This window comes from Girardinichthys multiradiatus, chromosome 20 (genome assembly GCF_021462225.1).
Source record: "Girardinichthys multiradiatus isolate DD_20200921_A chromosome 20, DD_fGirMul_XY1, whole genome shotgun sequence".
NCBI lineage: Eukaryota > Metazoa > Chordata > Actinopteri > Cyprinodontiformes > Goodeidae > Girardinichthys > Girardinichthys multiradiatus.
In genome coordinates, this window is record NC_061812.1 from 34,974,682 (window position 1) to 35,002,559 (window position 27,878).

The 27,878-nt window shown below is 39.6% G+C and overlaps 1 protein-coding gene across 1 annotated transcript; it reads left to right on the forward strand.

The window, feature by feature from the left end:
- Positions 1-4,775: 4,775 nt before the first annotated feature.
- stx18 (syntaxin 18) lies at positions 4,776-27,874 on the forward strand. Its single transcript, XM_047346307.1, has 11 exons — positions 4,776-4,983; positions 18,332-18,399; positions 21,056-21,171; positions 23,519-23,596; positions 23,712-23,778; positions 23,870-23,961; positions 26,422-26,513; positions 26,802-26,860; positions 27,082-27,151; positions 27,246-27,326; positions 27,399-27,874. Exons 1-11 carry the CDS (start codon positions 4,786-4,788, stop codon positions 27,492-27,494), a joined length of 1,017 nt encoding a protein of 338 aa, XP_047202263.1. The 5' UTR covers positions 4,776-4,785; the 3' UTR covers positions 27,495-27,874.
- The last annotated feature ends 4 nt before the right edge of the window (positions 27,875-27,878 follow it).

Sequence of the window (27,878 nt, forward strand, 5' to 3'; positions counted from 1 at the left end):
AGACTTCCTTACTCCGAAAACCCTATATGAGAATAAGTGAGAAAATTAAAATAAAATACAATTCTCAAATTATTTAATTGGAACTATCACCCTGAATACACTTACCCATACTTGGCATTGGCAGAATCATGGTGCAGGGAGGATTTTCTTCAGCAGGGACAGGGATGCTGGTCAGAGTTGATGGGAAGATGGATGGAGTTAAATACAGGGCAACCCTGGAAGAAAACCTGTGAGACTGTAAATGACTTGAGATTGGGGCGAATATTCGCTTTCCAGCAGGACAATGAGCTGACACATGTAGCCAGAGCTACAATGGAAAGGTTTAGATCAAAGCATCGTGTGTGAATGGCCTACAGGATGAGCAATGTGGCCTTTGTCCTTGGCAGTGGACCAGATCTTTAACCTTGCAGAATTGCTGAAGAGGGTCGTGGGAGTATGCTTTTTCGGTCCACATGTGCTTTGTGAATCTGGAAAAGGCTTATGACCGTTTCCCACAAGGGGTTTTGTTGGAGGCTGTTGTGGGAGTATGGGGCACCTGGGTGGCTTTTAAGGGCTATCTGATCCTTTCATGCCCAAAGCGAGAATTGTGTCAACATTCTCGTCACAAAGTTTAGCCTGTTCCCAGTTCAAGTTGGACTCTGCCAGGGTTACTCTTGTCCCTGATACTGTCTGTGGTGTTCATGGAAATCATCTCAAAAGGATAGTCATGGAGAAAAGATTGTAGGGTTTTGGATCCTGAAGGTGTCATCCCTGCTATTTGTGGATGATGTAGTTATGTTGGCTTCTTCAGACCTTGATCTTCACTGCACGAGAGCTGTTTGCAGATGAGTGTGAAGCGGCCAGGAGGAAAGTAAGTTCATATATGTCCGACACCATGATTCTCAACCAGACAAACGTGGACTTTTCCCTTTGGGTTGGGGGTCAATCTCTGCCTCAAGCAGAGGAGTTTAAGCATCTAGGTGTCATGTTCATGTGTCATAGTAGGATGGAGCAGGAGGTGGACAAAAGGATATAGCGTTTGTCTGCAGTAAAGCGGGTGCTGCTCTGGTATGTTTTGGGCACGTCCCACTGGAATGAGACCCCAGGGGACGACCCAAAACTGTCTGGAGAAAATATATCCTGTTTTTTTCCGGGAACAGCTTGCGATCCCACAAAATGAGCTGGAGAGTGTTACTGGGCAAAGGGAGCTCTGGGTTTCTCTACTGGACCTTTTCCTTGCTATCCGGAGCAATCTCAGATAAGGAGAAGACAATGGACAGACAGACGGAGGGATGGATAGACGTACAAAACCACACAGCACAGTGTAACGTTGATGTCATTATTTCGTAGAGAAAGATGGAGAGTACACAATAAATACCCACAGAATATATAAAAACATACAATTTAAAGGCCAAGTACTTCACTATATACCAACAATCTGCCTAAACTGTCTAGGTTATGGTTGAAACTTATTGTTATTGTTACAAATAAATCTCTTTTGATCCTTCTATTCAAAGTTTTCATGGATGTCAGAAAAACAAATTGTCTTTCATATTTCATCCTGATTCTTGTTTACTTTGTCACGGTGCACTGGAAGATTTTTTTACTGGTCTAGTTTAATTTTCACATAAAATTAACAATCTGTGCTTTTTCTCTCCACCACAGAAATCACACTGGTGCTGGAAAAAAATGTATATGCTCAGTTTCCTTTGAGATTAAAATACAATCTTGGCAAGCCTATTGTTGTCAGAGTATGGGAGTTGGACCAAAATGCAGACAACAAAGAAGGAGCCACGACGTAAATTATATGGTGTTTAATAATAAATAAAAGACTTACAAATAGACATAAGACAGGATCCTGGAGAACAGCAGGCATGGAGCGGGCTTCAACAGGGTTGATATCAAGTAGATATCACAAGGAACCAGTGGCAAAACGGTGAAAACCAGAGAGGATAAATACTGAGGGAAGTGGAGAATGGACCAATGAACTGAGGAGGCTAATCAGGGAGAGAGCAGCTGGTGGAAGGGAGCCTTAAGAATATTAAGGGAGAGTGACTAATTAACACAATTGAGCAGGGAGTGCAGGGAGGTGATGGAAAAACACCTAAATGAGCTGAAGCAACCAGATCTATAAGGAAAATATAAACTAATACATATAACCAAGAACGTAACAAACACCTAAACAACAAAATGAATCTAACAAATCCGTTTAGGTCGTGGACCTACAGTGAAGTACCAAGGATGAAACCTTTCAGTCTGAGTGACAAGAGGTGCTGCAGCAATGAAGAGATAAAAATATTTTACAGCCTTTAAACTCTTATTTCCAATAATCTGAAAAGGTTTAGGAGATGTAATAACTTTACAGTGTGATGGACTTCAAGGTGGCACCATGGTTATAAACTGTGTCCATTAATAAAGTTTAGTATAAAATACAGTGACTTTTACTTGTGTGCTATAAGTGCAAAAGTCAGAAAATGTTAATGCGACACTCATAGCTTTCAAGCTTTTTTCCCACACTCAAAGCAAAATGTGTGGGTGAAAAAAAGACAAGTTGTTAATGCTAAAGTGGCAGGAAAGGAAAGGAAAGGAAAGAAAAGGAGAGACAGTCTCTCCGCTCAACTGTAACAGAGTCTGGCACAACACTAACAAAGGAAATGAGCAAACCACACAGCAAATAACAGGTTTTTATTCAACACCCTGGGCCCCCGCTGCTTACATCTTGGTGCCAGCCTCAGTCACTTATAGATAAACAGATTTATGAGGAATATTGGAACAAAATTACTAGATTTGTCTGAAGGACAGACTTTGAGCTTTGCTTGCAATGGCATAACCAAGCCTTGATTTTTAACATTAACAGTTCCCAAATCTGCATCTCGAAGTGAATGAAATAAATCAGCAAAGGAAAAAAAAGAACAAACATTTCCTAGCGCCTTAAACTTTACATTTGTATGATTCAGTCAGTCAATCATTTTCTATATCACTTCTTCCATAGTGGGACGCGGGGAAGCTGGTGCCTATTTCAGCCTGGACAGGTCGCCAGTCCATCGCAGGGCAACACAGATACACACAGGACAAACAACGACACACACACTCATTCACACCTAAGGGCAATTTAGACTGTGGGAGGAAACTGGAGTACCCGGTGAGAACCCATGCATGCACAGGGAGAACATGCAAACTCCATGCAGAAAGACCCCCGGCTGCGAGTCGGACCCAGGACCCTCTTGCTGCAAGGCAACAGTGCTACCAACTGCGCCACTGTGTAGCCCCTTGTTGAAAGTTTTATATATATAGTTTTTTTGTTATTTCTTCATTGAGAGCAAAGTGGAACATATTCCTTGTTCCGGTTATGATATTAACAGTTGAAATGAAATAAAATTGTCTGAAAACATGAAGAGCAAAAGCCCCCATCTAAAGAAATTCAAGAACAGATGGGGAACAGTCACTGACATATTTCAGCCTGGAAAGGGTTAAAGCCATTTCCAAGGCTTTGGGACTACAGCAAATCACAGTGAGGGCCATAGAACCCACAAATGGAGAAACAAAGAACACAGATATTCTGTGGACTGACAAGACAAAACTAGAACTTTTTCAAAGCTGTGTCTCCTGTTACATCTTGCGTAAAACTAACACAGTATTCTACAGAAAAGAACATCATACTCACAGTCAAACATGATGGTGGTAGTGTTATGGTCTGGGGCTACTTTTTTTCTTGGGCACATGGATAGCTTTCCATAATAGATTATACAATACATTCTGCTCTCTTGCTTAAAATCCTGAAGGCGAATGTCAGGCCATTGGCTCATGATGGTCTACCTCTAAATGGCTATAAAAAAAACCTGGAAGTTTTGGAGTGTCCTAATCCAAGTCTGGACTGAAATCCAATTGAGATATGTGACGTGACCTAAATAGGCCCTTAATAAATTAATTCATCACTTGAAAACTGCTTTTTGTATTTACTCGGGTTAGCTTTGTCTAAAATTACATTTTGTTTGACTATCTAAAAGATTTAAGTTTGACCAAAAGATAAAACAGAAAACACACCTATGTGAAAACAGTACTCAAAGAATTGAACAACGAAAGGTCACACATATAGATTTACACACTAGAAAAAAAAAACGTTTCTATTATCATTTACATTATTTTATTGCGAAAATAGATGTGTGTGTGTTGTTGGGCAGGTGGGCAAAATTAAATCAGAATCAGTTAGAAAGTTACAAACTATTATCCTGGGTGCTGTTTACTTTTGGTAGAGACGTAGGAAACATCTTGTTCAGGTTTTTAAGAACATTCCAGGTGGTGGCGGTCCTGGAGAAGTGGCATTTGTGTATTTAGAATTTGGCTAAAATAATAATTTTATTGACTACAAATGCATTTTGTTCTTTTTGCTTATCCTTCAAAAATATACCAAATTTTAACATCAATGACATCCAAGGGATCCATATCCGTAGATTTGGATTGTTATTCATTAATAGAAGACTTTGCATTGTAAGAAGATTGTCCTGCTGATTCGCTCTTGCGCACAGATAGCTGTTCTCTGTCTCAAATCTAGATGAGAATCTAAGAAATTCTTTGTAAAGACAAATATGAATAGTTTACATTTTAAATTATAGCTACTTGGGAGGTGCATAATGTACCAGATATCAATCTATTTCAAGTCCAAACGATCTATTTTAAATAAAATAACTCTAATATTCCATAAAATATCCTTATACTGACTAAAATTATGTTTGTAAAACATTTTCCTGCCAGCCATTAATGGGCGTTTGCCTCTGGAGCGTCGCGGTGCGATGACCTCACCACCTGATGACGTGGTGGTTTGTTTACAGCGCTGCAGCTGGTCCCCCAGACATGGCTGTGGACATTACACTACTGTTTAAAGCCAGCGTGAAGACGGTGAAAACCAGGAACAAGGCTATAGGAGTAAACGTGGACTCTGTCAAAGATGAGGTTTTCAAGAAGAGCCGACCGAAGAGCGGCTTCTCGCTGAGAGCCAAAGAAGTGGTGAGTGTTTCCAAAGCTAGCTTTAGCTTTAGCCTCTGCTGTACATTCAGTTGGAGCAGAGGGGGCCTAAAACTGCTCGGATAGATCTGAGACATATTTGAACTTCTGTGCAGAAAGGTTGCAGAGGCTCCTAAATAGAAACAGCTGATAGGGATTGTATTAACAACTGTATGACTAGTAGTTGTTGTGCATCTTTCTGCAGCATTAGCTGCTGCGACAGCACTGCAGGACCAGGGGATGCACAGAGATATATCAGACCATTCTAAAAGCAAAATAACATGATCATATACAGTGGTTGAGTCTCTCAGCCATGATCTGTCCCATAGGATGTGGAAAAGAGCAAATTAGTCTCTGCTCAGAACAAATCACAGAGCAGCGACCTCAACAAGTGCATCGATGTCATTTAAACACACACCAGCAGTACGCTGAGGAAAAATAAGATGCCTTGTTTCAGGTTAGCAACATTTTCAAATGACTTGTTTGCCACAAAATAAAACCTTTGAAGCAACACCCACATCTTGTGTGTTGCTTGAAGACCAAGAATAAAGCTTCAAAAAGCTGAAATGTGGGATACACGTTAAATGTTCTGACCCAAAATGTAAGTAAAAGTAAAAAGTAAATCCCTAACAGATATTGCCATGAAATGTTCAATAAATGAACTTTTTGTGAATAATCAGGAATTCAATTAGATCAGTGAAGTAGTCTTTTTAGCCAACAGGTCTAATTTGTTACTGTAGAATATGATATTTTCAGTTACTAAACAGCTACAGAGAATAATTTGCTGAGAAATAAAAAATAATAATTCAGCTTGTAGTTTTTGTCAAAGTAAAAGTTACAGTTAAATCCTGAAACTAGGATATGCATTTTTTCCGATTTTTTTTTTTTTTTTTTTTTTTATGGTATCTGGAGTTGGTGTGGGCTAGGTCCATTTTTAGTATAGAGATTCTTGAAAAACTAAAATTAGGTAACTAAGCGTCTGCTCAGCTACATGTAATTCAAACATGGGTTTGTCTGACCAAAACTTTAACAAGAAACAACAGCCATGTTGCTAAGGGACAACAAATGATATTCTGTGTAGGTTTACGTAAAAACAACCTGCTAGAGCAAATAAATATCGGTTTTTGCAGCATCTTAATCACATATCAAGCAATCGCATCAAAAACAGCAGCTGCAGACTAGATGATGTTAAGATACCAACTGAAAATATGAATCAAAAATTGAAAAAACATATTCAGTTTACTTTATTTATCCCTGTGGGAAAATACGTTGACATGGAGTAGCAGCTTACTCAGAAAAGAGGGAATGAAAGCGCACAAAAACTAAATAATGCTTCACTTAGGCATCCAGAAGCACTAAAATAGGTAAAAGTTCAAATGAAACACCCCGAAAACGTGTGGGATCTTGTAGGATCTGGAGGTCTGATTCAATAGTCGGCCGATCGCACACAACGCAGAGCGAGCTCAAGCAAGATGTCAAATACCTGTGGGCCAAACCTTCACAATGTTGATCAAGAATCTCCTCAACACTCTGAAAACCGGATAGTTTGGTCATAAACGATAAAGTTCTGTAACTTTCAGCCATAACTTATGCCTGAGAACAAGCAAAAGAAAAATGTTGAATCTCTAATCTTTAGCGGTTATTTTTGTGTTTCCATTTGTGGCTTACAATATAACGTAGAAAAATATATAGTAAATTCATTGACATACTCGTTATTTATATCAATTAGGCAAAACATTATGGCCACCTGCCTAATGGTGCATTTGACGCATTTTTCCTGCCAAAACACCCCTGGTAATTCGTAGTATGGTATGGACTAGATCCTTGAGGGTGTGCTGTGGTATCTGGCATTAAAACGTTGCAGCAGATTTTTTAATTTTTGCAAATTAAGAGGTGGGACCTCCATGGATCATACCTGTTTTTCCTGCACATCCCACTGATGCTCGATTGGAATGAGATCTAGGGAGTTTGGAGTCGAAGTCAACTCCTCAAACTTCATGTTGTGCTCTTCAAACCACTCCTGAACCATTTTGGTTTCTGGCAGGACACATTACATCGCTAAAAAAAAGCCAGAGATATCAAGGAGTACAGGTGTGCATGGCCTGAACAGCGTGTAGGTCGGTATTACATGTTAAAGTAACATCCACATGGATGGCAGCACCTAAGTTTTCTCAGTAGAACATCCTCCATAGCATCAAACTGCCTCCACCAGTTTGCCTTCTTCTCATAGTGCATCCCAGTGCCATGTTTTCTGTACACACATCTAACAGTCCATGTGATGTAAAAGAAAATGCGATTCATCAGACCAGGCCTCCATCTTCCAGTTCTGATGCTCAGACGCCCAATCTTGGTGCTAATACCGGTGGCCAGGGGTCAGCGGGGGTATCCTGGCTGTCTGTGGCTATCCGTCACCATCTGTGATGCACTATTGATTCCGACACCTTTCTCTCAGAACCAGCTTGAACTTGTTAAGCGATGTATCATACCAGAACACACAGGCCTGCCTTTCCTCCCCACTTCCATCAATGGACCTTGGCTGTTAACCCGCTGTCCATTCTTTGAACCACCTTTGACAGATTCTGATTGCTACAGGCTAGGGACACCTAACAAGGAATCCAGTTTTGGAGACGGTTTGTCCCATTTGTCATGGGATCATGATTTGGCTCTTCTCAAACTCGCTCAGAGCTTCGCGCTTGTTGTTATTTAATTAAATGTTAGAAAAGTTGGTGAATAGTTATCTTTCTGGCAATGACTTGCTGTAGGTATGAAAATGCAATGTGTTCCTGTTGTTTATTACTGTGATAACAAGTTCAACAGCATACAGGCCCCTTCCATCCATTTATTTTTTTTGTGTTTTTATCGGCTGACAGAGGAGACTGCGGTCGGGCTAGGCTAGTATAACATCCCGAGGCTTTTACTTTGATACTCTGCTACTAGAACACATATACATTTGGTTGTGCTAAAATAAACAAGGCTTGTCTGAAAAAGATGTTTTGCTATCTGAGGGCCCAACGACTGCAGTCATTCACCGCTGGTTTTTCAGGCTTTACTCAAATCTCTACTATTTCTTTCATATCTTTCTCACTTCTCTCAGCACAACATAACAATGTGATCTATAATATTCCTATGTAGAGTTAAGCATAAATATAGGATAAATAGTCGCTAAATTTAAGAGTAGTTTTCAAGCCAACATGCTTATTGCAAAGATTTTCATCCCTTTTTGTAATTCTGCTCTTTTTAGATATAAGCAGGTTAGTTGGTTGGGCTATCTGCTCTGGAAACCACCCGGCAGTCTTGCCAATTGTGGTGATGGTTGGCGCTCTTTCAGATTCCACACCATGACTGCCGGGATTTTCTTTATTTATTTTTTTTAAGATTTTCTTGGCGTTGGAGGCCTTTGACAGATAAACACACAGAAAATGGGCAGAAAGAGGAGGGGGTAAGACATGCAGCAAAGGTGTCAAGGTCGGGAATCAAACCCAGGACAGCTGCGTTGAGGACACAACGCCCCACTACCCGCGTTTTTAACAACCAGAAATATTTCCACTGAGCAAAACTGATTTTATTTGTAAAAGTGGTGGGCTGTTCTTTCAGCCAGCTTACTGACAGTGCACAGCGCCAGGTGGGAGCAAGCTGCCTTACTCTGTGCTCCATACAGACAGGCAAACCTCCAGTTACTCCAACATTTCCTCTGGCATCTCATTAGAATGACTTTAATCTACTGGGAATGGTATTAAGAAATTGTAACTTAAAAATAATTCTTTTAATACCCGTGTTTACCAGTGAACGCTCTAATGCAGGAGCTGTTTGAAACAGACTACCAAAACAGCTGTGAGAGTATGAGGAAAGACATCAGCAGATGACAGCAGTCTTTGTACGAGGATTTCTTCTTCCCGAAGTGCTCAGTTTATTTTTTTATGTGCACTACCGAGTAACAACAACAAGCCTCATGCTGTTTTGCAGTTCAGTGTGATTGCAGCTGGTTACAGGACATGACGCTGTGTTTTGAGCTAGTGAAGAAAAATGTAATTCTTCATTTAATGTAAACGGTCTTCATCATCTGCCCTTGGCAGTAAGGACAGTCAATTGGCAGCTAAAGGTTCATTTCTTCTGCCGCTTAGAGATCTTGTCCTCAAATATATTTCCCGAACAAAGACGTCTTCAAATCCATCCTGAAGAACCACTTCACGTTTCACCCGGAGAGGTAGAGGCCATCCTCTCGTTCCTAGCGGCTCTGACCTTCGCCTTGAGGCAAACACGAGCCCAGTTGCTGCAGCTCTGCACAACCAGGTTCTTGTTATGTTCTGTTGTATTGATATTGGAAATGGAGTTTTAATAAAAGCACTGCTGCTGCTTCCAAAGAAACCCAAACCTATCCTGTGGTGCCCGGCTATTGCATCCCCACCCCCACCCCCTGCTCCTCATCCTGCTGTCTGCTCCTCAGCATAGATATCATCTCAGTGGAAGGTTTTTGTAGAAATTGGAATTGCGAGTCTGGAATGTCTTGACTGTTTCAAGTTATGTGGTGGTTTTCTGCCACCTTACCCCAGTCTGTTTATCCGTTCTTCTCTATGCAGCCTGACATGTGCAGCATTTCTTTTGCCCGAGTCGCCTCTTCTCATGCACGACTCCATAAACATGCTGCAATAACATTTTCTTTCGGTTCTCAAACAATTTTTGAGGAAAGCCGATCCTCCCAAGAGCCAGTGATTAAAGGTGGAAGATCAAAACAGAAAAAATATTAAATTAGGTCCGCAGTAACAATGTTGACGGCCGGCACCTAATGCACAACAGATGTGGGTGCCCTTTAAGACGTGCACAACTCTCCCACTAACTCTCCGGCCCGAGTTCCCATTGAATGCTCACAGAAATAGAAAGAAAACATCAAAGTTGACAAATACACAGAGGTCTTATGAGACTTTTTTTTTTTTTTTTTTTGCTCCTAATTCAGCAAGAAAGGAAATGTAGCTCTATTCAAAATGATTTCAAAGAACCTGCTATGATTGGCTAATAAGAGAGCCAGTGTTATGAGGTTTGGTCGGGGGAATCTTTTACCTCATAGGGGCCGCTGTGGAACGCTGTGATCTCCGTTTCACCGCTCGCCTCGTCACTCCCCACAGCATGCTGCCCTTCTCAACTTTAAATGGACGAGGTCACTCTGAAATTGTTAAATTGGGTGTAGAAAACAGCGCTGGGCTCCCTGCTGCGCACTCAGTATTGCTGTTCCAAAATCTGCCCCTTCCCACTGCGTTTTCTTTGAAACACTGAAAAGTGTGGCCAGCAGCCAGCTCTTGAAAGTATGCTGATATTATCCTCTTGCCTTCTATACTAAAACAGCATACTTATACTTTCAAAACATTCTTATTAATCTAGTTTGCTTAACATTTTTCAAAGATGATTTAGTTTCAGTTTAAATACGATCAAGTTATAGTTGACCCGCTAAACAAAATCTGATCGTTATAAATCTCTGTAAACATTAAATTGAAATAATTTGACATTGAATCACACAAACGTAAAGATGTGAGCAAACAGTGTTTTTTTTATTTTATGTGTTGCCATTAAAACTATGAACTAAAGAACATTTGGAGTAAACAGCAATGTGTATTATTATAAAGAAGTGTAAAAAGTGGCATAATGTCTTACTGAACTATTATTTTTATTTTTTTTACTTTGGTTAAAGGACATTTGCTTAGTGGGTGAAAAAAATTTTGAAATAAAATAATTGTTTTGTTTATCACCTAAGTCACAATAAGTGACACAAAATGGCAGCAATTTGATATGCAGTTTGAAAAGCACAACCAATGCTGCACTATGAGGTTAGAAGGATGAACAAGAAGCATCTGTCATTAATGTCCTTAAAAGTTTAGTTCATACAAGCGACGTTTTAACTGAACAATGAAATGTTTCAAGGTTTTTTTTTCTCCTGCAGTTGTGTATATACTATCCTGAGGGAAATAACATATGTGCTTCTTTTGTCTGATTAACTCAGTTGCCGTTTTGAATACTTTATGTCTTGCATCAGTTGTTGAGTCGATTGTCATCATACAGCTCTTGATGCTTAATGGTGGAGAAAAACTGTTCAAGAAATAGATCCTGTGATATTTTACATTTGACTTTTTCCGTGTTACCACCATGGCTACAAATATGCAGACTAAAGAATCATGATTAAAGCCTTTTCATTCTTATCTTTCTTATGTTTTAGTCTGAATCTGGACTGAGCCATCAATGTTTTTCTGCCCCAAGGCAAATTATTCCGAGCAAAGAATGACATAGTGATGGTCTATATGTATATGTATATATATATATATATATATATATTACTTCATGTCTCCTTCCTTTCACACAGGAAGTTTAGCATTTGTGTTCATTTATCAGGGTTTCTGTGGTGTTTTTAAAAAGTCTTAAATTTTAAAATAACCATTTTAGACCTTAGAGATGCCCAGGGTTTTCATATTAAGTCCTACATTTCTTTCAGATATGTCTTACATTTGTCAACTTAAGTTATAGCTTCGTCCATAATTTAATTTGTTTTGGAAATTTTACTTGCTTTCAGTTGTTCTGTTTGTTGTAGTTCTGGCTGAGGAATTCAGTTTGACAAAGCTACAAGACACTGATCTTCATCTTGAAAAGTTTCTGTTCCTGAAACTGGATTTTTGTTGTTCCTTTTAGGGAATAAAATCCAAATGTTCTTTTAACATTAGTTTAAAAAACTCCTGTCAATATCTGTTAAAGGCAAAACACGCTGAGGGTGTGTGGGAGCTCTCAAAATATATGTTTCTATTAATTTAAATGATTGTAACCGTCAACAGTAGCATCCTGATGTTATCAGTCTCTCCGCAGTGCATGGGGCTATTTTAATTAGAAGCATCGGCATTCCTGTAAAAGACGTTCTGGGTCCAGAGCCAGTCCTGAGATCTGTGTTGTTTGGGCACACTTCAGCAAGATGCTTCCTATACCGTATATTACTAACTTAGGGTCTTCAGTAAGTTGAATACAACATTTCTAGACAGTCTGGAAATGTGTTTTGGGGGTCTGGATAAGTATGAAAAATATAAATGGATAATGAAAACACCAAATCCTATGTCCTTCCATCCATTTGTTAATTTTTCATCCATCTGTTCCATCCACCTCCAACTTTTTATACATTCATGTGTTTCTCCATCCATCCATCCATCAACCTGATGAATATCCATCCGTCCATCCATCCATCCTCACAATCTGTGTTTTTTGTAGCTTTAGATTTATAAAGCCAGACCACAGATCAAATCTCTTCCAAATTTATAAATCTGGCTTTTAGGGCTAAAAATTGGGGAAATTTGTTTTGGTATTTTGATATGATTAATGTTTTAGAAACCCTGCCACTATCACTTCTTAAGTAAACAAGTAATGAACGTAAATTATTTTTCATGATTTATGTTGGTCTTAAATCTCAATCCAAATGCATTTGAAAACATCTCAAAGCATCTAAACTTTGACTCCCTGAAACTTGCTAATATCTGATTAAGGTTTTATTTTTTAATGTTTAGGAAAATGTAACAGCACCAGCCTTAACATACATATTACCTGAAATGTATTAATAGGAGATGCTTGAAAATGCACGCAGCCAGTTTCCATTGAAACTGGTCCCAACCTGGCCTTCAGACCTTTATCATGTAAGCAGCTCAGTTGAACTCAGTGAGCTCAGGGTAATTTTCACATATTTCGATTGGATCTGAATGTTTATTTCCTTTTCATTAAATACATCAAAACGGAAAGTCAACGTCTTTTCCTGATGTTTTCTTTTTTTTTTCAGTCTGCAAATTTTTTTTTGGGACTTTAGTAAAAAACATGAAAAGTTTATTGGTGTAAGCTTATCGCTGAGCTGTTCCTGTAATCGTTTTATTTCTCTTAGATTCCAAATTACTGCCTCTATCAAGGAACCTGCAGTGCAATTGTTTTCTTAATGATCAGTGTTTGCTGCAGTTAACTGTTGAATTAAAACACCAATGAGTTTCTTTGAGCTATGATGTTTGGAAAGAAAATTTAAAAGGACAGATCAGACTTGATATTGGTATCGGCCATTTAAAACCTGATCGGTGCATCTCTATTCAAGGCTGGCATAATAGTTTTACGCATTCAAACCTTAACCGCCACCATAACGTGGTGGAGGGGTTTGAGTGCCTGAATGATCCTAGAGGCTATGTGGTCCGGGGCTTAAATGCCCCTGGTAGGGTCTCCCATGGCAGCCAGACCCTGGGTTGTGGGTCAGACAAAGAGCGGTTCAGAAGCCTTCATGAGTCGCCCAATATCGCGGACCGGGGCCCCACCCTGGAGCCTGGCTTGGGGTCGGGCTTGTCAGCGAGCGTCTGGTGGCCGGGTTACTCCTTGCAGGACCCGGCGGGGCAAAGCCCGAACGAGGGACGCGAGGCCATCGCCCAGTGGGCCCACCACCTGCAGGTTTAACCATGAAGGACCGGTGCAAAGAGGACCAGGTGGCGGTTGAAGTGGATCATGTTTTTCACTTCCATTGTCCGTGCTGCCTCCCGTAGCTGTGGGCGTAAGATCTGCGAATCCCCGAACCCGGTAGTGGACACCGGCGGTAAGGGATGCCGTCAAGCTGAAGAAGGAGTCCTATCGGTTCTGCTTGGCTTGTGGGAATTCTGAGGCAGCTGACGGGTACCATGAGGTCAAGCGTGCTAGTCCCCGGGCAGTGGTAGAGGCATTGCTTCGCCAGCACTGTTTACAGTGGGCTTGGAGAACTGCTGACATCAACACGGGGTGGTGGAAGGAGTACTTCGAGGATCTCCTCAATCCTGCCATCACACCACCCATGCTGAAGTCACCGAGGTGGGTGTGTTCCAACTACAGGGGGATCACACTCCTCAGCCTCCTCGGGAAGGCCTATGCCAGGGCGTTGGAGAGGAGAGTCCAGCTGATAGTCAAACCTCGGCTTCAGGAGGCGCTATCTTAAACATAATTCTTCAAATTAGGGATTTTTCAATGAGACAATTCTTCCTAGTACTATAGTAATTCTAGATCTTGTTACATGTAATAACCCTGATGTGTCGGAGTCTGTCCCAAAACACTAAAAATGAGGGGAAAGACTGACCTTGATACCAGTGATTGGCCCATGTCTAGTTTTAATGCCGAAATTATCTGGACATCACCAGGTTTCACAGATATTTAGGTTTTCCATCAAGTGGACAAAGCCACTCACCCCAGATTCCACCTTGTCATTATTTGTTAAATAACGATGAAAAAGTTTGTGCACAACAACAAACTTAGTTGATACAAAATATATAAAACACCAGAATTTGAAGTGAATGTACTTTCTTTTTTCCATGAAAGCAAACCATCAGTTGTAAAACCTCTATAAAGTATTTTTTGTAGTTAATGAATTATTCAGTAGTACCACATTAATACAATAAAATTTTGGTTCAAAAAGATTAATTTCACCACTTATGAATTAGCCAACAAATGTAATTCTAACAGATCTTGTTTGTTTATCGAACTGACTGAAGCCTTCTATGCGAGTACACTTGAGAAGAACAAACTCGGCCCATTTGTGAGTCAGACATAAACATGATAATAAAGTCAATATGTGGCCCAGTCTTAAATGCTTCTCCCTGCAAAAGGCCCACGTATTTAAACACGACATAGCATGGCGTCAGGACGGATAGCCCACGGTCATGACACGCAGTCAGGGTCTTAGACCAAAGCAGTGTGGTCATCCCAGATTCTGTCAGTTACCTGCCTTTAAACATAAACAAAGAGCCATCCAAACTCTTTGGAAATCTGCTTGCTAAGCCTTTTCCCTTTTCTTCCTCATAATAATCCCTCCTGATGGTTTGTTTGGGCTCAGTCAGGGCTGGAGGGGAGCAGCGGGGAAGGAGAAAGTGAGGAGGTAAAGTGGGGGTCTTTGATGATGACGAGATTAGATATAGCCCGACAGACTGTCTCCTTCTGCCTCCAATGCAAGCCCCTGCCTCACACCCGCCTTTGTCGGCTGCACGCAAACACACACGGTTACACGCCCTTAGTTGCACACATATATGGTGAGCTGCATGCACAAGGCCACCCCTTTCCTCATTGTTGAGGAATTACTTGTTCTTTAAGGTCTTAAGTTACAAGAGCAATTGATCCCTCTGACCCCCTGCAAACCCTTGAGGTTGTGCTGGGAATCTGGGCTCCAATGTATACACACAGGAGACTGCTCAGCCCCCAGAGCACCAGGCTTCACACTTCCTTGCCTTCCACACAACACACACAAAAACTCATGCACACAGTCTGCGCTGTCATGTTTGTGTTCTGATTCAGCAAGTTCCAACACTGAGGATTTAGCATCTCCTGCTGGTCTAAAAGCTGCACTACAGCTCTCTGCCTTAAAGACTCTTAAGTGCCAAGTATTAACTGCTCACACAAAGCAAAGTCAAAATGTTGAACGCAAAAACAGAATTAAAATAAAAAAAATGGGCTTCCACTTTTTTTTTTGTTTATAAATGTTATCAGTTGAACGTTTTCTGCAAAAATAAGAGGTAAGGCGAGGATGACTTTACGCTTATCGTGCAATCCTGCTACTGCTTAGCGTCGGCCATTTTTTGCCATGTTGCGGATGATAATGCTCTGTAAAAATGTATTCATTGACTGTCCAAAGCCGATGATAATCATAGAAACTGTATTTATGTCTCAGTAAAGGCAAACAAAGGAAGAAATGTTTGGACATCGTTTACATTTCCAGTCAGTTTACATGGACTTATGATTGGCATGAATGCCATGTTCATTTTGGGTTTTTATTAAATAATTTGAACTCTTTTTTTGTGGTGGATTTATAAAACTATCAATCACTTCAGTGAATTAAAAAATGTTTGGATTTATTACAGATTTTCTGTTATCCAATAGTCTAATACAGGCTCAAATATATACATACACTTATTCTTGGTTAGATGTTCTGTATAAAGTTTTAGAGAAGTCACGTGATTTTTGCTGACATAAACATTGTTCGGTCATATTTCTGCCTGGATATGTGACCACTTTTCTTAGCAGAAATGGTAGAGTTTATTTTGTTGGTTCCTTGCTTGGACCTTGCTTTTAATTTGAGTATGTACACTTTGTGAAAGGCTGTGGTCAGAGTTGTTCCTGAAAGCTTAGTGTTAGCCTCCTTTATCCATTCCAGAACCAGTGTTCTGGTATGTGTTTGAGATCATTGTCCTGTTGGAACTGTGACTAAGTCTCAACCAACTGTCCAAACTGTGGTTTTTAGGTTAATCAAGAGCAACCGTTTACATTTTTGGAAAACCACCGACCTCAAAACTGTGGAAAAGGGAAAAAAAAAAAAAAAAGAAAGCTGTGTCTCTGGCAACCAATAAAAAATCAATTTAACTATTTTAAATGAATTCTACCATTTTTGACCATAAAATGGGTCAAATATCCAGACAGAATTAGACCAACATCTTGATGATTGTTACATAGAGTCTGTGGTTTTAAATGCTCTTTACATCTATAAAAAAAATGAGTGGAGGTACAGTTAAGGCCAACATTATTTCTAACCAATGGCAGATTTAGATTTTTAATTATTTTCTTTGAACCAAGAAGTTTGTTTCTTTAGACAGGCATCTTTCAGAGGATAATAATGTAAAACGAGTGTCAGTTTTGATTTTATCAAAAAATCACATGTCAGAAATTATTTATACCCTTCTCAATAATCAGTGGAAAAATCTTTATTGTCATTACAGCAATTAAAGTCTTCCTATAATTGCTGGCCAGATTTCTGCATGTTTCCACCATTTAATCTTTGGTGAGGAGTCTTTGAGGGAGGCCTCCTTATCATCACCCTAATCTTCTTTAGCACCCTCCACAAATCTGCTATCAGATTCATGTTGGAATTCTGTCTGCATTTCTCCAAATGTCAATGTTACTTCCAGTCTGAAGAAATATGTAGCTAAAATGAAAACATTACATTAACCCTAAATCTTCATGTACTGTATGTACGCGAGTCTTTATGTCGGACCTTTACTTTGTGAGTTAGGGGAAATCCACGCTAAATTAAAATTTGTGAGCTCAATTCTTGTAAATTCTTTACATTTTGCATTTAACAAAACTTCTCTGTTGCTTAACTGACTTGTCATTGTGCTCCAAAAGGGAAAACAAATCGAGACAGTGAACCTCTTATACTAAGGGTTACTAACAACCTAAAAAGACAATAAATCACTCTTTGGTTTAAAAACATGAGTCCTCTTCTGTCATCTGCTGAGGAAAAGCTACAAACTTGACAATTTGAACCATAGGAAGTGCTCTGTTCTCCTTGAACCCCCTCTGAGCTCTGTCGCACTGAGCTACAATTAGCTCCTGACCTCTAATAATGGTGTTATTACAAGGATAGGCTCACCTTAGCTGCCCCTGCCTGTGTTAGCATGTCCCCCGGCTGCAGTGCCTTACATCACTGTTATCTTTCTTAGCAGACAAATTCGTTAACCCTGTTTGTCTCTCTCTCTCCAGATTGGGAAAAATGTTTTCTTTTGTCAGGCGTCAGCTTCAATAAATCCGCTTCGATTCGGCATGTCGTGAGGAATGAATGTTCAGAGCCGCCATTAAACGCGGGTGCCAGGTTACTTCTAGCAGCCAGGGCAATTTGATAATTGAGGTTGTTAGAGTGAGAAGTCTGAAGGGTGAAGACAGCGTCGTCATGCTGTCCAAACGCCCCCCGAACCCCCTCCCCGCTCTCTCTGTGGCTGCTGTCACAGTCACACTCATTGTGTCATTTTTCAATCCAGGGCTTGTCTGAGCTCTGTCGTATTCTGGACCCGACAGAGCCCACTGTGTGTGCATTCACACCCACTCTCACCCTGCCAGCAGAGCTCTGCGGACGGGGAAGCAATTTGGTCTTTTTTAATATTTGGCCAAATTGCAACAGCAAATATTGGAGCGAACCAAGTTTCCCCTGGATTCCCTGTGCACACACACATAAACCCAGACAGTTTTGCTATGATAAATAGATCATAATTGTAATGCTTATTAGAGATTGCTCTGTCAGTGCTATGTATGCAGAGGCTCATGTTTTTATTTATGAGAGCTGTTAATTGAGGAAATTGCTGGTTTGAGTTTTCTTATGTACAGGAATTGATGAGTTGCTGTAAGTAAATATTAAGAAGTCAAACAGACGTCAGATACACTGAATTAGGTTACCTGTCGGAACCAGTATATATACACGGAACGATACTTTACTCTGGCTCTGTCTGAACGTAGCAGGGAGAAAATAGTTTCCTTTGGAATGAATGAAAGTCCTTCTGAAACAAATTTGTGCACAGTTCAAAGAGTCTTATTGACACAGAGGTATTGAGGTCTGTTAATGCTTCTTTTTACTTTGTCTTGGCAGATAACGAACATCACAAAGCTCAAAGACTTTCTGCTACAACACCGAAAAGACTACGTGAGCGCTGGAAGGTAAGCTTCTGTAGGCCATTAGAGTAACCCGAAGCAGACCCCTGAAGATTGATGTTCATGACCAGACAATAAACAGCATATTCGATTAAAACCAGATGTTTACACACACTGTGTAAAAATAGCCTTTCTTCCTCACTGTCTGACTTTAAATCAGACTAAACTGCTTTAATTCAGTTAGGATTTCAAAAAAATATTCCTTTCTTTGCTCACTCTCATAACATTAAGTTGGAGAAGTGAGAAAGAGCATTTTTTTAATGAAGGTAAGAAGTTGATAGAATGGCATTTTAAACTGTATAGTTTGGGTCGAATGTTTTGGGTCTTCTCCCACAAGCTTCTTTCAAGAGTTTGCTGGGATTTTCGGCCAATTCCTCCAGACAAAACCGTTATACCTGGTTCAGGTTTGTAGGCTTTTTCACTCGTTCACACCTTTTTACCTCTGCAAATCGTTGCTCTATGATGGCCACTCCAAAACATTGACTTTGTTGTCTTCCAGCCACTTTGTAAACCAATTTGATGGTATGCTTATGGTCATTGTCCATTTGAAAGACCCATTGGTGCTCAGGCTTTAACTTATTGTCTGGTGGCATGAATGTCACTTCACTATCTTCACGTAACATTCTTTCTTCAATGTCAAATTTACTCATATAATACATTTAAAAAACAACAGTTGACCAAAGTGCTTCACAATTGCACCAATAATTATAAAGTAGCAAAAAGACTAAAACGGTGATAAAAATAGATAAAAACACAGAAGAGTTTCCAAGAACTTTAAGCATCTCATACTCAATCAAAGGCCAGGGGAAAGAAATGAGTTTTTAAAAGACATTTAAATGATCCTATGCTCTGAGCTGCGCTGACATATTGAGGTGAGGTATTCCACAGTCCTGGGGCCGCCACGGCAAATGCTCGATCACCTCTACATTTTAACTTTGATCTTGGAGCATCGAGGAGGAACTGGCTGATGCTATATGTTTTGTTAAGTGCACCAGTCCCTCCTGCAGCATAACACCTACACAACATGACGTTGCAACCTCGGTAATTCACACTCGGGATGGTGTTCTCAGGCTTGCAAACTTTCCTGTTTCCTCCAAATATGATAACGGACAAACCCTTCAATTTTAGTTTCATCAGACCACAGGACATATTTCCAAAAATGAAGGTGTTTGTCCCTAAGTGCATTTGGAAACTGTAATACAGGTTTCTATGTTGCTTTTTGAGTAGTGGCTTCTTCCTCTCGCACCAGGTTCAGCTAGCATAGAACCCAAACTGTTTAAAGGCTTGGTAATTTTATTATATGTAAACGTCTGACTTTGAAGAAACTTCTCTTTCTTAATATTCTGGCATGTGGGAAATAGAAATAATTTTGGTTTAAGCCTAATAGACCTAAAACAGGGCAAGGTTAGTCTGATTTTAAAAGAGAAAAAAAAAAAGTCATGTGTATGTAAATAAAACCATGTGTCTCCTGTATATGTGTGTGTTTGTGTGCACTGAAGGCGGTGAGTGTTGGCAAAAGGTCAGCAGCGAGTACGGTGGTCTGTTGTGGCAGGCTCCAGTCTAATTGTCTGGAATAATTTAGCTTCAACCAAGTGTAGAACAAATCACGCCCAGGGACTAATCCAGCCATTCCTTGGCTCAAAGCCTTTCTGGGGTTTTTTTTTGTTGTTGTTGTTGCTGCTGTGGGCGTGGAAAGCCGTCTAACTTTAAGAGATGCGTTGATAAATCCTCAGCCACAAAGCATTACCAAAAACATAAGGAAATGTAAGTACCTTTAGTGCAGCAGAATACAGTAGTATTAGAAAAATCCAGGAATATGTTTGTTTCTTTTATATGCAGCCATGAGGTGTTACTTTAATTAAAAATTGTCTTTGCTCCAAAAGAATGATGGTTAAATGAGGACAGTTTTTGATCATTGTAGAGCAATATAATAAAATAGTTAAACTGCTTCCAGATCACATTTGAAAACAAAACAAAAAAAAACATAATACAATGCATGTTAAACTTTTACACTGCAAACATGTGGCACTGGTAATATTTCTAATTAGTTTTCCATCTGGCGTGTTAAACCAACAACACTTTTACCTTCTCAGATGTTTTTGTGTGAGAAATATTAGCTTTGCTTACAGGCGACAGGCAGTTTATAGTGGTGTTAATGACCCTTTAGAGTGCCCTCTGCTGGATCAAAACACACATTACAATAAACTGTTACATTTGTACTATAAATTCTGTTTCTGAACATGTCGCTACAGTTTAGCCGTTACCTTTTTCTCTACCATAATGCAAATGTTGCAGCATCATCCAATGAAATACGAGTAAATTAACTGCTGATTGACTGCTGAAAAGCACAGGTTCTTCAGAAGGTGACATTAATCCACTAAGAAAGCCCTTTGTTTACATTTAAACCTTTGAGACCTTTTAGTTTATGTAGAATATGTCGTGGGTTTTTTTTTGTTAGATTACATTGGGGCTTAAATGTGTTTGAATGTGGATGAATTTTAATTCTTAATTTGTCTTTTGGGTTAACAACTGCTCAGTATGACTGTGATGCTGGACGTACAGTGAATGTTTGGAGTTTTGTTTTCTCTAGCATTTTCACTGGAATTATTTGGATCAATAGTTTTCCATATCCGAAACTAAACGTGCTTTGTTTTCGTTGTAGTCTTATCTCAACAGATCTTAGCCGCATGACGGATAGCGAACGGGATCAGATTGACCAGGATGCTCAGATCTTTATGAGGACCTGTTCTGAAGCCATCAAGCAGCTACACAATGAAGGTTTCTATTGGATTCAGTTCTTCTACAGCGTGGTTGTACGTCTCTTATACAGTCATGGGAAAAACTTAGTGTAACAGCCTGTGTTTTTCTGACATACATGGACATACGGATATTTGATATCATTTAAAAAGAAACTTAAAATTCAGTTTAAACAAATAAACAATAAAAAACCGAAGAAGAGACCTTTAAAAACTTTCTATAAAATGTAGCAGAGAAAATGTAATTTCTTGTGCGGATAAGTTGAGGAAATCTCATATTTGTTTCCACTTAAAATAACAAAAATTACACACAGTTGTATTGCGTCAGGTGCATATAGTTAGACATATATTTTGGTGCACAGACTGTTGAAGTGAGAGTGAACACCATGGTAAGGTCTGAGGCCCTCAGGAAGAACATTGTAGCAACTTATAAGTTGGGTAAGGGGTTTAAAGAAGTAAGAAAAGAATTTGCAATTGGCCATTCCTCTCTAGTGAAAATAGTCTACATTGGAGGACATTCAGAACAACTGGCAGCGTGCCTTTATTTGGCTGTCCGAGCAAGTCCCCCCCGACCCCCTGCTCATCCTTAAAACAGCCATAAGATGTTAAAAGTAGTCTCCAGAAACAATACAATGTCATCACAGGACCTCCAGCGGACTCTTGCTACTGTTGGTGTGAAAATGTATCCCTGCGTAATTAGAAGGAGACTGCACACATTTAACTGTTCTGGGAGGTGTACAACGAGGATACCTGCCTTCACCCCCCTTAGCTTTTTTGGTGTTTTGTTGCTTCACACCCTGGAATTAAAATGGATTGTTTTAGGGTGAGCACCATTTCATTTACATATTATTCATTTACATTTATGTATTTTATTTTTTTGATTTTTTTTTGTGAAGCAAACAACAAACGGGACAAAAAAATACCAGGAAACGTCAGCATGTATATCTGTTTGCCCCCACTAAATCAGTACTAGCCAGCTTTTGCAGCAATAACAGCTGCAGGTTGCTTGGATAAGTCTCTATGAGCTTGCCACATCTTGCCACTGGAATTTTTGCCCATTCCTCAAGGCAAAACTGCTCCAGTTCCTTCATGCTGGGTGGTTTTCGCTTGTGAACAGCGATCTTCAAGACTAACTAGCGATTATCCATTGGATTGTGGTCTGGACTTTGACTAGGCCACACCAACACATTTAAACGTTTCCCCTTAAACCACTCTAGTGTTGCTTTAGCAGTATGTTTCAGGTAATTGTCCTCCTTGAAGTTAAACCTCTGTCCCAGCCTCAGATCACAGGCAGACTGACACAGGTTTTGCTCAAGATTATCTGTATTTAGCACCATCCATCTTTCCCTTGACTGGGACCAGTTTCTCCCATCCTGACTTGTTCTTCTCAACCACCTTGTCCCTGACTTGTTTGGAAAGCTCCTTGGTCTTCATGGTGTGATGCCTCTTGCCTAGTGATGTTACAGCCTCTGTGGTTTTCAGAAAAGGAGTGTTTATACTGACAGATCATCTGACACTGAGATTACACACATGTGGACTTCATCTCACTTATGTGGCTTTTGAAGGTAATTGGTTGCACCAGAACTTTTTAGGGGCTTCATAGCAAAGAAGAGTGGATACATATGCACATGCCAATTTTGTGCATATCCATCACATGAAATAAGATTTTAAAAAAACATTTAAATGACAGGTTGGAATATAACAATATAGGTAAAAAGCCAAAGATTTCTAAAATAATGTTCTTTGGACACATACGTGTAAACCAAATTATTTAGACACCAGAACAGAAGACATGTTTGACAAAAACCAAATATCATCTCATACCAACTATAAAGGATGGGGGTGGACGTGTCCTTGTTTGAGGGTGCTTCGCTGCAGCAGGACCTGGTAGCTCACCATCATAGAATCCACCATAAGTTCTACCGTGCATCAGAGGGTGCTTGAAGAAAACGTTAGAATATCTAAATGAAAATTAAAGCTGAAGTGGAGCTGAACCTTGCAACATGACAATGACCCAAAACATAGTGGTAAATCAACTGACAGAGAGTTAAACAATGGGACGTCCTAAGCAGAATCAAAGCTGTGGTGAAACCTAAAATGGGCTGAACGTGCTAGAAACCCTCAAACATCTCACAGCTGAAAGTGTGGTTGGGTCAAAACCTTTTTTTTTTATTTATATGTAAAACAATATATTTTTGTGGTGTACTTTCAGTTAAATCAGTTTCTTTTCCTTAAAAGTTGACAATATTTAATAGGGATTTCCTATATTTGTTCACACGGCTGTACATGCAGACATTTTTGCTTTGTTAATTTCTGAAGACCTTGCGTATCTTTGTCTGTGAATAAAGATTAAATTGCTTTCATCACAGTGGAGAAGAGGGTCACATCAGCTCAGATTAGGGAACACAGGGTTGCAGTCCTGGACCTCATTGAGATGTATCTGAAAGGTAATTGTCTGTAACTGTGAACTATTTTATATTTTGATGGTTGACCTGATATCACTGAACCCAGACCTTGGTGCACACAGCTGCATGTTTATGTCATGTTTGTATCGGATTTTAGGTGTATGCAGGCTGTACTCTGAGCAGAGAGCAATTAGAGTCAAGAGAATGGTGGACAAGAAGAGACTGTGAGTATCTGCGTGCTTCATTCAAACACTTCTACCACACTCTAACGTGAGATTGTTTTGATCTAAATAACGTCATGCCTATTGTTTCCAGATCGAGACTGACACCAGAACATCCCGGTAAAGTGGAGAAAACCGTGGATGCGGAGCCAGCAGAGGAGAGAGTTGTTAAGGAGGAAAGTTCTGGTAGGTAACTGAGACCCTGTGGTGATAAACTGACACTTTGCTGAGGGTGAATTATTTTTAACTAATAGTGTTATGACATGGTCATGCCAGTGTGTCATATTTAAGGGCCCTTAACAATGAGCGTTGTGTTCAGGTTAAAGGCAGAATTTAAAATTCTTCAACATTTAAGTCCAGTATTTTTCAAGAAATACTGAACCGGCAATGAATTCTGCTTCATTTAATTAGAGCATTTAAAGGGCAATGTGTTCAAATGTTTTTTTTTTATATTTCTGTTGTTCTTTTAAAATAAAAAGGTTCCTTGTTTGAAAAATGAATATGCCAACTTGATCATCACCGGAAAAGTCTTTATTCAACATCACAAGAATCTAATTGTTTCTTTAACGGTATAACAGGTTTTACGATGGTCACTTCTGGGTAAAATCGGAGCATTTTTGTGAAGACAGGTTTTCGTTTTCTAATGTCAGAAGCCTTTCTTGTTATCAAAGTTCTTCAGTTGCCTTTAAAAACTCTGGAAGTCTTCACCACAGCCTTTTGTCCATATTGTTTTTCCTTTTCCACTGAAAGCCCCAGGACTTGTTTTACCCGGGTAATAGGAATCCCAGGGAATTTAACATTTACCCGTGAAAGTAAAGCCCCGGAAAAGTGAAATTTCCTGGGTAAATTTGTAACGCAATCTGGGCATTACCAAGCCGAAGGCTTTGTACAGGCAATGGAAAAGGGGTTATTTTGTCCACTGTTCCCACTGCAGGGTTTCCATCAGCAGGCTGTGGGAGACTTCTTAGAGTTGAAAGCTCCTGCTTGTGATTTTTCTTCTTCCATCCACAAACAACTCCAATCTTTTAGGACTGCCTGCTTGATCCATTGATACCAATTACCAAAAATGATTTTTCATTTTCTTAATACATGCCTGATTGCGATCCTTGTACCTTTGAAATACAGGATGGTCTTACAGATTCTGGCAGGAATCATAATTTAAATGCTGAGGACAAACTAGTGGTTTGACAGAGAATAAATAGGGTCCAGTCCAAAATCCCATTCTGATTCTATGGAGAGAACTGAAAACCGGAGTATAAACAAAAAGCCCGTCTCTAGTGCAGAGATATTCTCAGACGATCGGTGGTCCAAAAAGCCCAAAGGAATAATACAGAATACATCTAATGAGAAAGTAGCCCATTAACTATAATTACATACAAAGATTTACAAGAACATCTCAATAAATTAGAAAACCATCAAAATGTATTTGAATAATTCAATTTAGTGTTGTATGTTTAGTGTCAGAATGCTGCATACAAGAATAAACTGGGAAAGTTGAGTGGAAGGAAAAAGTGAGAAAAGGTGCACATGCCACAGGGGTTATCACAGCCTTGTGAAGCACAGCCTGTTTAAGAGTTTGGGGAGATTCACAAGATGGGAACTGTGACTAGAGTCAGAGGTTCAAGAGCCACCACACACAGATGTATCCAAGAAAAGGGCTAAAACCGTCATTTTGCTCATGTTAGGCCCGAAATGTCTTGCCTGGGCTGAGAAGAGAAAGGATTAAACTGGAGTAAAGTGGTCCAAAGTCATCTTTTGAGAGGACTGTGAATTTGGCTTTTCATATAGGAATAAATATCCTGTAATCTAAAGGAGGAATGTTGAGACATGGAATCTAAGTTGTTTGTAAAGTTTTCACAGTAAGTGCTGATCTGAGGAGCCGTGTACTCTGCTGGTGTTTATCCACTGTGTTTTGTCAAGTCCAAAGTCAGATCAGCTACAATGAAATTCTAGAAAACTTCATGCTTCCTTCTGCCGACCAGCTTTATGCAGATGCTGACTTTATTTTTCAGCAGGGCTTGGCATAGTAATGACCTATAGTATGAGTGTACTTGATAGACCTGTAAACCTGACCTGAAGGCCTCCTTTAAAGCCACCTGGGCTTCCTCATCACCACAGCAGAAATGCATGCTGATGTCATGCCACACTGATGCAGTAATTCATGCAATAGGCTCCCTAACCAAGTCCTGAGTGCTCATACCATACATTACATGAAGATCATTTTCAGCGGGCGGGCCACATGTTGAAAAAAATCTTTTTTAAAGGTCTTTTGTAATATGCTGATTTTCTAAGCAGAATTTGGGGTTTTCTTTGGCTGTAAGCCATTATTATCGACATTGAAAGAAATAAACACGGAATAAGTCACTGTGTGTAATAAATCTTTTGAATAAATTACTGGAATAAAAAAAACTTTTCATTGATTTTTCCAATTTACTGAGCTCTACATTTACAACTGCTTAAAGACTGGGTGTGTATGGTTTTAAACATGTATTAGTATTTGAAGTGTTGCAGCCTCATTATTTAGATTTATTACACAAATGGAGCTTGTAATATATAATTCTGAATATATTTTAAACACATTTCTAAAGCTCCTGGGTCCAGTGTTGTGCAGTAGGAACTTCTTAACCAATCATTTCATTTTTGTAGAGAAGAACGTATCAGAAGTGCAAGACAACAGCGTCAACCTGTGGGAAGAGGGCCGAGTGGAGGACGAGCTCTCTCCTGAGGAGATCCAGATGGTGGGCAACATTACGCATCAGGCTAAAAAATAGACTAAACATTTAGAAATGCATATATTTTATGTGTCTCATGATTGAATAGCAGTTCTCTGATATGATAAAACTTAAGTCATAAGATTTAAATGTACAGAAGGTCAAAAACAGACATCTAGGGGACCTTTGGGGGTTATTTTTTATTGTAAAAATAGTGGTTTAAGGGTTCACACTTTAGATAATGGGGCATATTCAAAATTTTCTTTGTGCTGAATTTATGTAAAACGTATGTTTTTTTGTTTTTTTTTTGTTTAGTTTGAGCAGGAAAACCAGAAACTGGTCAGTGAAATGAACAGCCTGGTGGATGAAGTGAGGTGAGTTTGAGTCAATCAGAGGAGTACAGTGAATTCATGATGTGAGCACGGTGTTGTACAAACCAAAACAACACAAACAAGAAACCAAGCTCCGTCAGTGAAAGGAAGCCTTGGTTAGTTTGATCTGAGATGGAATAAAGCTGCTTAATCAAACAAGACTAAACTATGTAGGATTTATGTTCCCAGGATCATTTCTAATTTTTTCCCTTTAAACCTACCAGGCAAATTGAAGGGAAAGTGGTGGAGATTTCACAGCTTCAGGAGATCTTTGCTGAAAAAGTGCTCCATCAAGTAAGATGACCTCCTTCATTTCTGTCACTTTAAATGCAGGGTTTCGTGTTGTGCCTGTTCACAAACTTACTGTCCATCTGACTTCCTGAAACAGGAAAGTGACATAGATAATATTCACCAGCTGGTTGTGGGAGCAACAGAGAACGTCAAAGAAGGCAACGAGGATATTCGAGAGGTAGATAAAATCTTATACGTTATACTTGTTTATATGTTGGAAAAAAAAATATTTTTGTTTTTGTTTCCCAAGGCAATCAAAAACAATGCTGGCTTCCGAGTCTGGATCCTCTTCTTCCTCGTCATGTGCTCCTTCTCTCTCTTATTTCTGGACTGGTATGACAGTTAACAGAGCTCCCTCAAAGGACTGCACTGTATGGTTGGATGTCTTATAAAGATGTGATGACAGCATTTGGACCGAACGCACAGTTCACTCTGCAGCAGCTGGTGGACAAGACGTTCCTCGTGAAGATTGTCTGTTCGTCCCTGATGCACATCTATTTAATCTTTGTCCAGTGCTTTCAGAAGAGCTCTGATGGATGAGTGCACTTCTGTGGACAGAGCTCTGTGTCCAGTTAAAAATGTGATCCAGTGGATTAATTATCAGTTGTTTTCAACCACTTAAAGAGAGATAAATGTTAGGCTGAAACTGGTGGGTTTTTTTTTTTTTTATCCTACCACATTATGAAGTATTTGCCTTTCAAATAAAAAAAATCTACATAAATACAATTTT

What these genes read in the sequence shown, in the direction of transcription:
- stx18 (XM_047346307.1), top strand. Translation starts at nt 4,786, where the DNA reads ATGACGTGGTGGTTTGTTTACAGCGCTGCAGCTGGTCCCCCAGACATG. An exon ending in ATGGTGGACAAGAAGAGACT is followed by an intron (nt 23,779 to 23,869) that starts GTGAGTATCTGC and finishes TATTGTTTCCAG; the next exon opens with ATCGAGACTGACACCAGAAC. An exon ending in CTCCTGAGGAGATCCAGATG is followed by an intron (nt 26,514 to 26,801) that starts GTGGGCAACATT and finishes TTTTTTGTTTAG; the next exon opens with TTTGAGCAGGAAAACCAGAA.